Raw genomic sequence first — 15,064 nt, 5'->3', positions numbered from 1 at the left:
CTGAAATTTTCATATGAGGCAGTTATGCTTGATGTGGCGGAAAAAAAAAAAAAAAAAAAAACACAAAATCTGACGCCTTGTTTTGAGGTTGACTTGAACTTTTTGACATGCCTGTGCTCTAGTTTGAATTTATGACTTAGATGATTGATTTTTCCTTTACTTGGAAGAAAGATATTGTGGATTTATTCTGATAAATTGTAGTGTCCTTGGAATAGTTTAAGCCCCTTGAAATGAGACTTCTGGAATTCACAAAAGTTGTGCCAGAAAGTGCTGTGGGGCTGTAGAGGTTTGAGCCAATTACCCTCTCACTGCATGAAAAATATATTCACCTTTGATCTGTGTCTCTGGTTGTGTAATAAAAAGTTGGAACTGTTCGCCAAATACGTGCAATCACATGCTTCATGGCCCGCGACTAGTGGGCTATTTTATGAAATATTGTGGGGCCCAATTATTTTGTTGGAACCTTGTCTTGGTTATCATGTGTCATTCGGGCCCTCCACGAAGTCTGAACCTTGTTCCATGATGTAGAAAAATGAGCTAAAAAAAGGAGTAAATACACAGACACAGATTCACAGAAATATGCACGTTAATATGCATAGGCTCATCTTTGTGCATAAGTTTCTTTTTCTTATTTTATTGAGGACTATCATAGATTAAGTTTCGAAAGTATTCCTTGTTAAGAATAATTTGAAGAATTGCATGTTTACATAAAGGTGGTTTGACCTGAGGGAAAATACGACAAGTTTTCCAAACACTTTCTCTCAAAATAATTTTTCAAAACATCTTTTGAAAAAAAATCAAACCAAATAAATTTTTATACTTTTTATCTCAAAACATGTTTCTCAAATACAAACCAAACAAGCCCTACATTTTCGAATGGTAGATATCCTTGAATTATTGTTGTTATTATTGTTTGTTTTGTAAGGATAAAGAATGATGATAAAATGATACAAGCGGAGGGTTTGGAGTCTCTTTCAGAAGCTGAACTTCGTGAAGACTGTAGAGAGAGAGGCATGCTTGGTTTACTTTCAGTTGAGGAAATGCGCCAACAGGTTTTTTTCTTTCCTTTTTTTTTTCCCTTCTCTTTCTCCCACTCTTGGATCTACTTGTTTGTTGCTCTTTTTCATCTTTGACAATTAGAATTGAAACAGAAGTATAAAGCTTGAAAACTCCTTGAATTATGTCTAGCGTATAGAATATTAAATGCAGACTAAGGATCTCATTCCAAGGTCCATGGTTTCATAAAGAAATTATATTTTTGGATAGCATTTTTGTGTTTGTAGAAATTCCAAATTACATTAAATGGTCTCATTAATTCCTATTGGTGTACAAGGGGATTGTGAGGTAACATTGAACCAGCCTATCCTATCATGGGTATGCTAACTCCCCTGAAGAAGTTTCTCTTTTGGCTTGGTTTGTAAACGTTTCACGTAAGTTAAATAGAAATTTCAAGATTAACATGTGGACTGGTCATTCCTGGCTCTAATTTTATCCCATTGGTGTTTTTCTGAATAGTCACGGGTTGTGATTACATAAATCTCATGTTTTCAACAAAAGAAAACCAGATGGTTTCTGCAGCCTGCATGCTTCATTTTGTTGACATACAATATAGCTGGGCCATATGGGTTCTTCCAGGTTGTATGCTTCTTTAACTGGCTTTGCCAAGGGTTTTGTTCACCGGTTCACTAGTTTGACTATGCTGGCTGGGATGGTTCTTTTTACATTGGCACATGAGCTACCTTTTTTGGTATAAGTAGAATTTTGTGTTTCTTCACAAAAAAATTTAGCTGCACATATTTATGAAAAAATCCTTGACTAAAGCCTAAGAGCATGACATGCTGTTGTAATTTAATACTGTGATAAAATTCAAGAAGATAACATTCTAATTGACACATTGATTGAAGCAGTCTACACAATGTCTCTCCATAAAAGCAATTTCGTAAATTCAGCCTGAGGAGGGCTTTTAAGAAGCTCAAGAACATCTATATTAAATGGAATTGAATGTGTGTTGGGTGTTGGTATGCATCTAATTATAGAATATATATTAATTCCCAAATCCAAGGACGTCAGGATATGGCTAAACGTTCCTATCTGTTTTTTGTAATATTAGAAAGGTATTTTTGTGTGATGGAGATTATTTGGCATGGGCAGCTGCTTGACATCAGCTACACATGAATCTCTCTCTCTCTCTTAATTTTATAGCCCAGCTACATTTACAGCACTTTTGATAAATTAACATATTTGGTTCAGAAGTTTAATGTGAGTGTATAATTTCTTTCTTTAGCTCCGTGATTGGTTGGATTTGTCTCTCAATCACTCAGTACCATCTTCACTTTTGATCCTCTCCAGGTATTTTAAAGGCCCTTTCAGTTCTAATTTTTGTAATCAAAATTGGAAGCCACACCAGTTTGTTTTAATCTATAACTTGAACTGCATTTGACTTTTTCCTGTTTTGATACTGTACACAGAGCCTTCACTATTTCTGGAAAGTTAAAGCCGGAGGAAATCGTTGGGGCAACATTGTCTTCACTTCCAGATGAGGTTGTCGATACTGTTGGTGTCGTAGCCTTACCATCTGAAGATTCTGTTTCAGAAAGGAGGAGGAAATTGGAGTTCCTTGAAATGCAAGAAGAACTCATCAAGGTTAATAATCTTGTGGTTTATTTTATTGCCAATTAACACGCTCTTTGACTTTTTGACCAATCATTCTTTTGGTGACAATATGCCAGGATAATTCTACTTTCAAATTTTACTGCTTTTGCCTTGTATTGACAGCTAGTCCTGATGTCTTCACTTTTGTTCCTATCATGGGAACTTGAATCCTGAAGCAAATAATGGAAAAATCACTACGCCAAAACAGGGCATTAACGACGGTTTTTTTAACGGCGGTAACGAAAACCGCCGTTAAAGGTACTATTAACGACGGTAACGAAAACCGCCGTTAATACCGCCATTAATGTATCATTAACGGCGGTTTCGTTACCGCCGTTAAAAAACCGCCACTAAAAGTGTCTTTAACGACGGTAATGAAACCCACTTTTAACGGCGGTAACGAAACCGCCGTTAATGCCCACTTTTAACGGCGGTAACAAAACCGCCGCTAATGCCCAATCATTACCGCCGTTAATGACGGCGGTCTTTGCCGGCGGAGCTCCAGCGAAACTCCGGCGTGCTCCGGCGAAACACCGGTGAGCTCCGGCGAAACCATCTACAATAAAGTAAAAGTAATGTTTAAATATTTATTTAGGGAATATATTTCATGAAGAGTTGCTATGTCAGAGTGGTTGGTGTTGGTGGATGAGAGGTCTCGGGTTCGAAACTTGGGGGAGTACAAGAAGAAAGAATTATTTTTTGAAAAATTTGAACCTATTTACGGCGGTAAAAAACCGCCATTTTTGGTCCTATATTACCGCCGTTTTTGGTCGACTTTTAACGACGGTAATTTGCCTTTTTACGACGGTTTCACTTTTTCCGACACACGCATAAACGGCGGTAACGAAACCGCCGTTAATACCGATGTTAAAGGCTTTAACGGCGGTTTTACAGCCTTTAACGACGGTAAAAAACCGCCGCTAAAGCCCAATTTTGACGTAGTGAATGTTTAGTACTTTCAATACTGTGGATAGGTTGGGGACTTTGTTTGGAAATAAGGTTGACACCCAAACCTCAAGGTGCATTGTATTATTGTGTTTGAAGTAGGGAACAAAGTTTCCTTTTGATTTTAATGGGATGTTTGAAATGTTTCGTTTCCTAAGAGACCAAAACAAACACTAGTGGAATAACAAAATTCTAGCGTTGTCCAATGAAAGATAGTAGACAATTGCAAATTGCATCAAAACCTAATGCAACATTGTGAATGATAAGTTGAGTGGACACAAATTTGGAATCTCTCGTAATAATTTTTTTTCTTTTTATATTTTTGGTGGGGAAAAAAAAAGAAGATAAAGGCATTATTTAGTAGTTCATTTTTTATGTTTTTCTATAATTAAATTATTAACACCATTATATTGTCATTAATTATTTTTATTTTGTTATTTTCAGATATTTCCTGAGTAGCAGTTTGCTTTTTGTGGAATGCAAGCATGTAAAGATTATGACCAACTTTTGTTTTTGTAACCCACGGAAGAATCATGACGAAAATTTTTGGTTTTGATTTACGTTATTTAGATTTGTGAACAATATTATGTATGTATTATGCGACATTATGTAGTGGGATAATTTTTATTGTTATGAATTTTTATTTATGTATTGTTATGAATGGAACAACATTATGGATTTTTATTATGTGCCAACTTTTGTTTATGTATGTATTTATATTATTATGTAATTATCGGTTTTTTTTCTAGTTATTTTTCGTTCAATACAGGTTATTTTCATATTTTTAATAATTTTAATACAGTTTTTTTTTTTTTGTGAGACGGCAGCACACACACCATCTCAAAAAGAAAATTGAACCAAGGTTTTTTGCGACGGCAGCTTTAATGTCGCAAAAGGTAGGGGAATTGGTTGAAAAGTAGGGCCTTTAGCGACAGTGTTATTGCCGTCGGCAATAGTCCTTTAGCGATGGCATCAGTTGTTGTCTCAAATAAACTTTTAGCGACGGCAACGTAGTGCCGTCTAAAAAAAACCCAGATTTTCACCCGTTATTTGCGACGGAATTTTTTCGTCGCAAAAAAGGCATTTTGCCGTCGCAAACTAAAGGCGACGGCGTTATGTCGTCGTTAAAAACCTTTTGCAACCCCTTTTGTTGTGACCCTCCACTTGCCGTCGCAAAAAGTCATGTACCGTCGCAAAAAACCTTTTGAGACAGCGTTTGGGGTATTTGCGATGGCGTTTTGCCGTCACAAAAAAACAATTTTTTTGTAGTGATCCAAGGATGAAATGTTATTTGTAAATAGACTTAATTAATGAATATTGATAAGGTTATTCGAGTAATAAAATACGGGCGATTACATGCCACTAATAGCAGTTTTATAAGGAGGTAAGGAGACTAATGTCTAGGTACCCTGTTGTTGAAGGGCCTGAAATTCTGCATTCATGGCTGCAGTCCATAAAGGAGAAGAGAGAACCTGAGCAGTAGAGGTAGTAGGCTCAGTAGTAGAGAGATCAAGAGGAGAGGAAGTAGTAAGATTACAAGCTTTGGACCGAGTGATCGTAGGATATGTGTTAAGGGTAGGCACAGAAGGGAGCTTAGGAAGATGAATAACAATTGATTGAATAGGAATATGAGAACTAGGGATAGGAAAGACAGGAGGAGGACTGATAGAAGTTGCAGGGACAGAAGGTGGAGATAGACAAATAGATGTAGATAATGGTGAGGAAACAGGAATAGTAGTAGGTAAGTCAGTAGAAGGCACATATATAGAGGGAACTGACACTGATGGAAGGGGAACAGGAGAAAGAAAATAAGGAATAGGAGAAGAGCTTGGAAGAATAGGAGAAATAGGGTTAGCAAAAGCAAAAGGGATTTGAAAGAAAGATTGAATGGTAGACAAGCTAGAAGAGTGGGACGAATTAGCAGCATAGGGAAAACAAGTTTCATTGAAAGTAACATGTCTAGAGAGGAAAATCTTTCCTGAGGTAGGATCCAAACACCTGTAGCCTTTGATAGTAGAGTGGTAGCCTATGAACACACAAGGGACAAACCTTAGAGCCAATTTGTGAGCTACATAAGGCCTAAGCCATGGAAAACACTGACAACCAAAGACTTTAAGGAAGGTATAATCAGGTAAGGTTTTAAAAAGTAACTCAAAAGGAGACTTATGACCAAAAGACAAACTAGGCAATCTATTGATGAGAAAGACTGCAGTAGCCATAGCCTCAAACCAAACTGAAAAGGAACCGAGGATTGATACAACAAAGCAATAGCAGTCTTAGTGATGTGTTGATGTTTTCTCTCAGCCACTCCATTTTGCTCAGCAGTATATGGACAAGTAAGATAACAAAGAATACCATTAGCAACAAGATAATCATGCATTTGATTGTTAACAAATTCAGTCCCATTATTTGTTCTTAAAACTTGTAATGAAGTAGAAAACTGAGTTTCAGCATAAGATTTGAAGTGTAAGAAAGTAGAAAACACTGCACTCTTAACATGAAGAGGATAAATCCATGTAAATCTGGTAAAATCATCAACAAACAACAAATAGTATTTATAACCAGAAGTAGAAAGATTAAAAGGTCCCCACACATCACTATGAACAAGGGGAAAAGGTTGTTTAACAGTAGTACTTGACAATTTGAAAGGCAATCGGTGGACCTTAGCAACACTACATGGAGTACAAACAAAGTTCTGGTGTTCCTTATTCTGAAAAACAGTAAGGAAATGCTTGGCAACATGATGAAATTTTGAAAGAGATGGATGACCAAGTTTTTGATGCCAAACAGATAATGAAACTTGTGATTGAGTGAGATGAGCCTAAGGTGAAGATGCAGGTGTGGAGACATCAAAGTGATACAGACCATTCACATTAAATCCTTTATGCAGTATTTGGCTCTTATGTTTGTCCTGAATAAAAAATGAATCAGCATCAAAAGTAATTGAACAATTATTGTCTTTGGCTAATTAATGAAAAAAAAGTAGATTTGAAGCAATATGTGGAGTATGAAGAAGATGATTAAGTTTAAAGGAGTAGTGAGGAGTTAGTAACAAACCCTTACCAATGTGCTGTATAGGAATAGTTTGTCCATCACCTACAGTGACCAGATCTTGACCTTGATACGGTTGATAGAGTTGAAGATTGGTGAGATCATTGGTAATGTGATTTGTGGCTGCGGAATCAATGTACCAAGGAGTAGGAGAAGCAGATGAAGAAAAGGATTGAGCACTTATGACTGAATAAGCTCTTTGTTGAGACACAACATTAGAAGAGGATTGCAAGGAAGGATTTGAATGTAGAGGTTGAAAATTAGGATCCATTCGCCACCAACATTCAAAGGCACTATGATTATAACCTCCACAGATCTAACAACCATTACTGTTTGAATGATAGCTATTTCCTCCATATCTCCCTCTGTTAGGCCTATTATTAAACCTCACCTTTGTTTCAACCTCCTCTATAACCACGAGATTGACCATGACCTCTGTAACCTTGAGGAGTTGTGAAATGTGATCTTGAAGCTTGAGGATGAGACTGTGAATTTTCAGAACCTTTGGTTGTAGCATATGCTACTGGAAAGTCATGAACAACAATTTTAGCTTTATTCTCAATATGAATTTCTTCAAAACTTAAGAGTGAACACAGATCATCCGTTGTAATGGATTCTACTCAAGCACGTATGGTTGTTTTGAGAGCATCATGCTCCTCTGGTAAGCCATTCAGAGTTAAGAGCACAAGATCTTCATCATCAATCATTGATAAAGCAAGTCGAAGCTGATTTGAGATCTCTTCGATTTGAGTTAAATATTCACTCATGGTGTAACCTTTTTTCATAACAGACTGCTACTTATTCTTCAATTGATGAATATGCGAACGAGATAGAGAAGTGTATTGCTTTTCCAAAGCAAGCCAAACTTCAAAGCGATGTTGATATTGAAGCACTGAAGCATATATAGGAGATGAGAGTGTAGCAGTGACGAAACTGAGTAGATGTGCATCCACCATCTTCCATTAAAGAAATTTTGGATTGACTGTAGCTTTTCCAGATGAATCAAGGATTTCAGAGATTGGACAAGAAACCGATCCAAGAACGAACTCAAGAAGATTAGTTGCTTATAAGATATTTTGAACTTGATTCTTCCAAATCAAAAAATTTGTAGAATCTAATTTTACTGTTACCAAGGAATTGAAGTTTGAAAGTAGAAGGTTTAGGTTCTGTGGAATGGATGGAGAAACAGAGATAAAAGAAAGAGGATTTTCCATTGAAGCACTTTGGTGCTCATGAGAGCTCAGGGCTCTGATACCATGAAAAAAAAAAAAAAAAAAACTGAATGATTTGTTTTCTTCTTCCAAAATATCTTGATTACAAGTATTTATACAAAGTGGTTAAGAGTTTGTTATAACAAACTCTTAACTAACTATATCTGACTAACTGAATCTAACCCACTCCTACATTTCTCTCACTACATGAACCTCTTGTCTCTAACGTATTCCTTATGCCATACACTGGCATACACCTGTGTTGAGAGAGCTGCATCTATTGCTGCAGCTGTGGCCTTGGCAGCTGTTCTTCATCTTGAGACTGCATGTTGTCATTTGAACTTATACTCAATTAGACCAAATGGACAGAAAATTTAAAATTAAATATCAAAAATTGAACAAACTGAAAATGTAAGAACTAAAATGATACAAAAAATAAAATATAAGGATTGTCCATGTAATTTTCCCAAAAAGAAATTATAAACTTGTAAAGTTGTTGAAGAACGGTTCATGGTTCATCATTGCAAGATGATTGAAGAAAAAAAGTTAGCCATTGAAGACTTGGTGTTGTCAAAAATATAATGACAAATTCAACTAATCTGATCGATCTATATCTATGAACACACAACCTCTTTGCCATGCTAGTTATAGTTAACCCTTCTTTCAATCAATTGCAATTTGCTTCAATTAAAATGTCCACTCACTTTTTCCTTGTAACCATGGCCATAGTGGCCTTGGCCTCCACACTTATCTTTGCTTTTGATTCCGATTCTCTACAAGATTTATGTGTTGATGTTAAGGACTCCAAATCTACTAATATACTATATACTCACTTCTATCTCATAACATTGTGCCTTCAAAAATATATGTTTGGTGTCATTTTAGTTTTCAACATTTTAATTTTGATAATTTCATTATCAAAATATGCATTAAAGTTGTCACACTAGTTGACGTCGCCAATATTCATTGTCAAAATAAATAGTATTTTTGAAATAAAAAATTACTCATTTGGTTCCTAAACTATACAATTTTATTTCATTTTGATCCCAAAATTTTAATTGTTTTGGTTTTATGAAGGGTCGATTTTTATTTTCTCATCATGTAACATTACTGAAGCTAATTAGTTTGTTTAACATTTTATTTCTTTCACCCAATACTTACTGAAACACATCTATATTTTATTTTCATGCAGTTTTCGTGGATGGCAAGTTCTGCAATGACCCAAAACTCGCCAAAAGCCAGTTTTTATTTTTATTTTTTATTTTTATTTTTTGCCTCTTTACTCCCCAAAATACATCAACCCCAGCTGGGTCGATTGTCACTCTTGTAAAAGTTATACAAATCCCAGGCCTCAACACTCTTGGCATCTCCTTAGCTTGCATCGACTTCGCACCTTTCGGCCTCAACCCACCCCATACACACCTTCGCGAAACTGAGATCCTTGTGGTCTTGGAGGGTACCTCCATGTTGGTTTCATAAATTCCAATCTAGAAAATCATCTCTTCACCAAGGTCTTGTACCCAAAAGATGTTTTTTTGTTTCTAAAAGGTCTCATTCACTTCCAATTTAATGAGGGAAAGACTAATGCAGTGGCTATCTCTGGTCTGAGTAGCCAAAACCCTAGTGTTATTACCATTGCAAATGTAGTGTTAGGGTCGAATCCAAAAACTTCTGATGATGTTGTTGCCAAGGCATTCCAAGTGGACACGAAGGTGGTAGACTATCTTCAAGCTTTATTTCTGGTGGCCCAACAACTAAAGAAGTAAATGGGGAATAGAATCATGAATCTATTATTTGTTAAACTTTAAACATATATATTTTAATATAGCAAAAATACATTGTTGGTTATGGACAATGTCCTTATAACATTTGGGTAAACTATCAATAGGTCATAATAATTCGACTTAATTTTCATTAAATCCTATTGAAAATAAATCTTAGTAAAATCGTCGCTAAAAGTAATTTTTTGTGACAATTGTTTACACATGTCACTAAAAATTGACAATTAGTGACTTTCTTTTTTGTTACGCTTTTTATAAATTGTCACTAATACTTACAATTAGTGACATTTTTTTGCAACGAATTTTTCAAACTGTCACTAAAAGTTAAAAATTAGTGATTTTTTTTTTGTGATATTTTTTTAAACTGTCGTTAAAACTTATAATTAGTGACAAAATTTTCAAATTGTCATTGAAAATTAACAATTATTGAGAATTTTTTTAATAGTGTTTGATAAAAAAAATGTCATTAATTATCATAAGACCTATTGAATAATAAGTTCACTTATTATAACCTACACAAAAGTCTCCCAAACTTTTGAGAGTGTGTACCATAACATCACCCTTCTTGTTATTATTATGTAATAATGAAATTTTTTAAATAGTACTCTGTCTCATATAATGATGACACTTCTTTTATCTTTCTATAATCTCCCATATTGGGATGGTTTAGAATTTGCGTTATATTTTTAAAAATATATATATATAAACAATAGAGAAATAATATGTCAACTTATAACAAATAAGAAAATAAATAGTTAGGAGACAACAATTAACTATTGTAATCTTGTGCAAGATGTTTAGGGAAAAGTGCTAGCACCAATGATGATATTTTCAAATAGGGAAAGGATGGTCTCCATTCACTTTGTAGATTGAACGTTATTGTTGGGTTTGTGAGGTCCACCACGGATTCTATTTTGATAATTTAAACTGTTTAATACGTAGTGCTCGCCGAGTACTTCATCCCTGCAAAAAATTACGTTGATAAAATATCAATAGTCCCTTGATCAATTCGTATTTTTGTTAATGGTAAATAAGATTTTAAAAATAAATTGTCAATAAAAATGTATTCTGATCAAAGGACTATCCTTATCAGATTAACATGATTTTTTTATAGAAATGAAGTACTCAACAAGCTCTACACATTGAACGGTTCGAATTATCAAAATAGGACCCATGATGAGTCTCACGAGTCTAACAATACCGTTCAATTCACATAGTGAATTAGAGACCCTTCTTCCCCTTTCAAATAACTTCCATGAAATGTTATTTTTGAAAGAAAAAAAAAATACTAAAGATTCTTAATGTTTTATCAAAAAATTTACTGGAGTGTAACTAACACCGATGATAAACCAAGTGTAACTAGTACCAATGATATATAGACACACGTATAATTAAATAAAAAAAACATATAAATTTTAATGTCAAAACGTTGGTATTATCATTTTTCAGGTACTAATAGCATGATTAAAGGACAAAATATTTTTTATGAAAATTATTTTTCCGGTTATAATATAAATATAATTGTACCAAACTTGTGGACTTATCTTAATGGAGATTAGTTTAATTTATCCTAAATCATATGAGCATTAAGATTTTAAAAAATTTCCTCTTTTAAATTTGGCAAAATTATGAAAATTCCCTTACACTATCAAAAAATACAAAAATCCCTCTTATTACCTCAAAATTATAAATGGCCCCAAGAAAAAAAGTAGGAATTTTTTTTTTAATGTCCTGATATTAAGATTTTATAAAATAAAGGACATATAATATTTTCATAGTAGTGAAGGTCGCTCAACATTTTTACAGAGAAAATTTGATTCAGAGAAATTTTGCACGACTTAGATAAATTTCACCCCGACTTAGAGAAATTTTAATTTTAATAGAGAAATTTCAAGATTTCTCTGAGTTGGGCAAAATTTCTTTGAGTCGAATTTTCTGTGAAAATTTTGAGGGACCTTAGCTAATAAAAGAAATATCTTGGAACTCTCTTACTACACAAAGTTGTAGAGGGATGTTTCACTAATTTTTCCATATTTTAAAATATATTTATGACATTATTAAAAATTACTAATTGAGCTGATGATTTATTAATAAAGTTGTCATTTGACAAAAACTTTTTTAGTTGGCTTTTTTGAGTTGGGGCCTTTTTACCTTGGGACTAAAAAGTTCGTTTGGGTTTGTTTTTTTGACTTTTTTGACTTTTGTGAGAGAAAAAGTGACATAATTATAATTTGAATGTGACATTTTGTCTTATTGACTTTTTAGCTTATTTTGTGTTTTAGTGGCTAATTTAGGCCCAACCTCTTTAGCCAATCGAAACTAAAATAGGTCATTACTATGCGAATAGAAATTTGAAAAGGTAAGATGTAATTTTCAAAATCACAGGGGATAATCTGTCTTTAATGTAAATGTCAAGGGATATATTTATAATTTATCTTATAATTTTTTGAGTTTTTATATAAAAAAATGCAATAAATTTTATAAATTTGGTATAGTTTATATGGGCACGTAGAGAAACTACAACGCTACTCTTTATTTTACTTATTTAACCACACAAACTGTTTATAGAGCCTTCCAAAACTCTCCATATGTAGCTAGCTTTGAAATTATTTGTTAAAATGATTTTTGTTGTAGCTAGTCCATTGGAGGTGGTAAAATAGGATGATGGTAGCTAAAATATCCAACATGCCTCTCTCGATGCTTGTCATCTTCTTGTATCTTTAATTTCATGTTTTAATTATTTTTATTTTTTTGGCTGATCAAAAAAATACCCAACATGCCTCTTTTAAAAAGCTCATTGTAGATTCTCTTAGGCTGAAGGTCTATTCTTGAAACTTTTTGGCCAATAGGCCCAACCTTAAACCTTGTTGGGCCATTATTTGACCAATGACACATGTCTGTTCAAATCTTAGCTATTTGTCTATCTGTTCAAAATGTTATCTATTTGTACACATATCACCTATCTATTCAAATGTTCACATATTTGTACACGTGTCACCTATTTATTCACCCATCTATTCAATGTCACCTATCTGTCTACTTCATCGCCACCAACCACAGGCTACTTTTTCCTATCAGTTTTCCAAAGATTTTTTCGACACCGACAGCTTTTCAACACATGTCCTTATCACCAAAAAATGATTAAACCTTAGACTAAATAATATATGACCCCACAGGAATTGATTCTTCACCAATTAACTGTAGTTATGTTGACTTTTCTTTTAATAAGATTAAAGAACATAAAGCTAATATTTTTATTTTGTTGTCATTAATTTTGTATTATAAATATTAAGTAACAAATACTTCTTTATTTTAATTATTTTGAGTTAATTATAATTTTATCACAATTTTATTTATTTCATACTTACATTATCAATTTCGTTTATTTTTAGTCCTTAAAGGTTTTAAATTCAATTTATGTGGTCCAGTTGGAAATATTCATGAATATAACTAATAGTACAACATTAGCGTGATTAGAGTCTCTCCACTCTTAATCAATTCATTTTTAAGTTGAATGCTTTAACAAAGCCCACGTCTACAAACTTTGACCGGTCAATAATAGACTTGGCTCATATGGCCCTAATTTGATGCAAGTTTCGACTTTGATTCATATATATATATATATTTTTTTTATTAAATTCCAAATTTATTAAAAAGTAAAGAATTGTAATACAAAATTTTGAAATACATTAAAACAACTATAGTCACTTTTTGAATCATGATTTTTTTTTTAAATCTTTATTTATTGAAATACAAAATTACATATGTTATGATTATGTTATTGAATTGTATGCATCCTTAATCTCATAGAAATTTAATTACTAGTTTCATATAGCTGGCATGCTAGACACTCAGTTTTTTATTGTTAAAATTATTACTAAAAATGCATATATTCATACACGTAAGATGGAGGGGGCGCGGGGAATAGATAAAAAAAAAAAATCAATTATTTTGTGTATATGGGTCCAATGTGGGCTTTTGGGATGGTCTTATGGGTCGAGTTTTGGGTCAGGTCTCAAAACACCCACCATGCCTAGAATACATATTCTTTAGCCTAAGCCCAACTCATATGTTTTAGGGTTCAGTCGAGTCAAGCCAATGCTAGGTCGAAAATAATTAGCAAATTTCATTTGCACCCCTATACTTTCACACGATATTTAATGACACTCCTAGACTTTGAATAATTTCAATTTTACTCCTAAAGTTTTTGAAATCGTATCAATTTCGCTCCTGCCATCAAATTTGAAAAGGAAAAAGTTTAAAAAATTGCATTTTGGCACCAAATTTCAAATAATAGATGCAAACCCACCATCTCCTACCCAAACTCACCCTCTCTCATTTTACATCTCTACAATTCTACCAGCCACCACCACCAGGCTAACCCCCCTCATCCCTCCACTACTACAAAATTTATGGACTGAAGATGGGAGTTGTCTGGCCCTTATTCTACTCTCCTCAGATCACCAAGACGCAGTTTCACCACCCTTATTTCCGTATCCCTCTTCCCTTTTCACAACAAAATCATCACCATCTTTTGAATACAAAACATAGCACAAGTGTAAGCCCCCTTCCCTTCTCTCTCTCTCTATCTCTCTCTCCTCTCTCTTTATATATACACACACATATATTTATATATGTATATGTATATCGTGGATTGTAGATGGAGTTCTTCATATGCTTGTAAAGAGATTTACTACACATCATCTTCAATAGTAGAGGCATCTTCAATAGTAGAGGCTTCTTCAATTGGATCTTGCTCGTATAGATCGGCGAACAAGAAAGAGGAGTTTGTGGTAGTGGGGGAGAATAAAAGCCCATATCAAGTTGCGTTTGATCGGAAAGCTTCTAGATCTAGATCTATTGGCTGTAGAAACATGAGCTTTTCTGAGGACTTTTTCGAGTGAATCTCAACTAGGCTTGGGGACTGTACTTTCGTGTGAGTTGAGTATCAGAGGGAAGGCAAGCCTACAGTCACCCATCTCCACCGTCGTGGTGGTGGACAGAATTGTATGAAAGAGAAAGTCAAATGTGGTAGGATTTTTAGTGGGTTCATGATCACTTCTTCATCTTCTCACTGGATTTCATCTTCAGCTAAAGAAAACAATCATATGAGTGGCAAGACGGTGGCAACACCAATGGCGGTAAGACATCTTTCTCATGGGAGGAGTAAGAGTTAGGGATGAGTATTTTTTAGTCCAATTAGCGCTTTGAGTAAGCCTTCTTCAACTAGAAAGATAGAGGGTTCCAATAAGAACAGCACCAACACCAATAGTAACACTATTCTTTCTTTGTTGGCTGAGGAAGGCTAAAGATATGCTTTTTGAGTTTGCTCATTAGCTTAAACCTTTAAAGTAAACATTACAATATTGTTTTACTTGTGTATTTCTCTCTATATCTCTCTTTTGTATTTGTCTGTGTTTTGTG

General features: G+C 34.1%; 1 protein-coding gene across 1 annotated transcript; it reads left to right on the top strand.

The window, feature by feature from the left end:
• The first annotated feature begins 909 nt into the window (after positions 1 to 909).
• LOC145792494 (uncharacterized) lies at positions 910 to 4,254 on the top strand. The gene is made up of 4 exons (XM_082873176.1): positions 910 to 1,052; positions 2,285 to 2,349; positions 2,469 to 2,643; positions 4,042 to 4,254. Exons 1-4 carry the CDS (start codon positions 945 to 947, stop codon positions 4,054 to 4,056), a joined length of 363 nt encoding a protein of 120 aa, XP_082729302.1. The 5' UTR covers positions 910 to 944; the 3' UTR covers positions 4,057 to 4,254.
• Positions 4,255 to 15,064: the final 10,810 nt, after the last annotated feature.

Source organism: Camellia sinensis, chromosome 6 (assembly GCF_055761805.1).
Source record: "Camellia sinensis isolate YWXY chromosome 6, ASM5576180v1, whole genome shotgun sequence".
NCBI lineage: Eukaryota > Viridiplantae > Streptophyta > Magnoliopsida > Ericales > Theaceae > Camellia > Camellia sinensis.
Note: the sequence above shows the minus strand (reverse complement) of the source record. Positions and strands in the feature narration are given on the sequence as shown.

What these genes read in the sequence shown, in the direction of transcription:
- LOC145792494 (XM_082873176.1), top strand. Translation starts at nt 945, where the DNA reads ATGATACAAGCGGAGGGTTTGGAGTCTCTTTCAGAAGCTGAACTTCGT. An exon ending in TTGAGGAAATGCGCCAACAG is followed by an intron (nt 1,053 to 2,284) that starts GTTTTTTTCTTT and finishes TTCTTTCTTTAG; the next exon opens with CTCCGTGATTGGTTGGATTT. An exon ending in TCACTTTTGATCCTCTCCAG is followed by an intron (nt 2,350 to 2,468) that starts GTATTTTAAAGG and finishes TACTGTACACAG; the next exon opens with AGCCTTCACTATTTCTGGAA.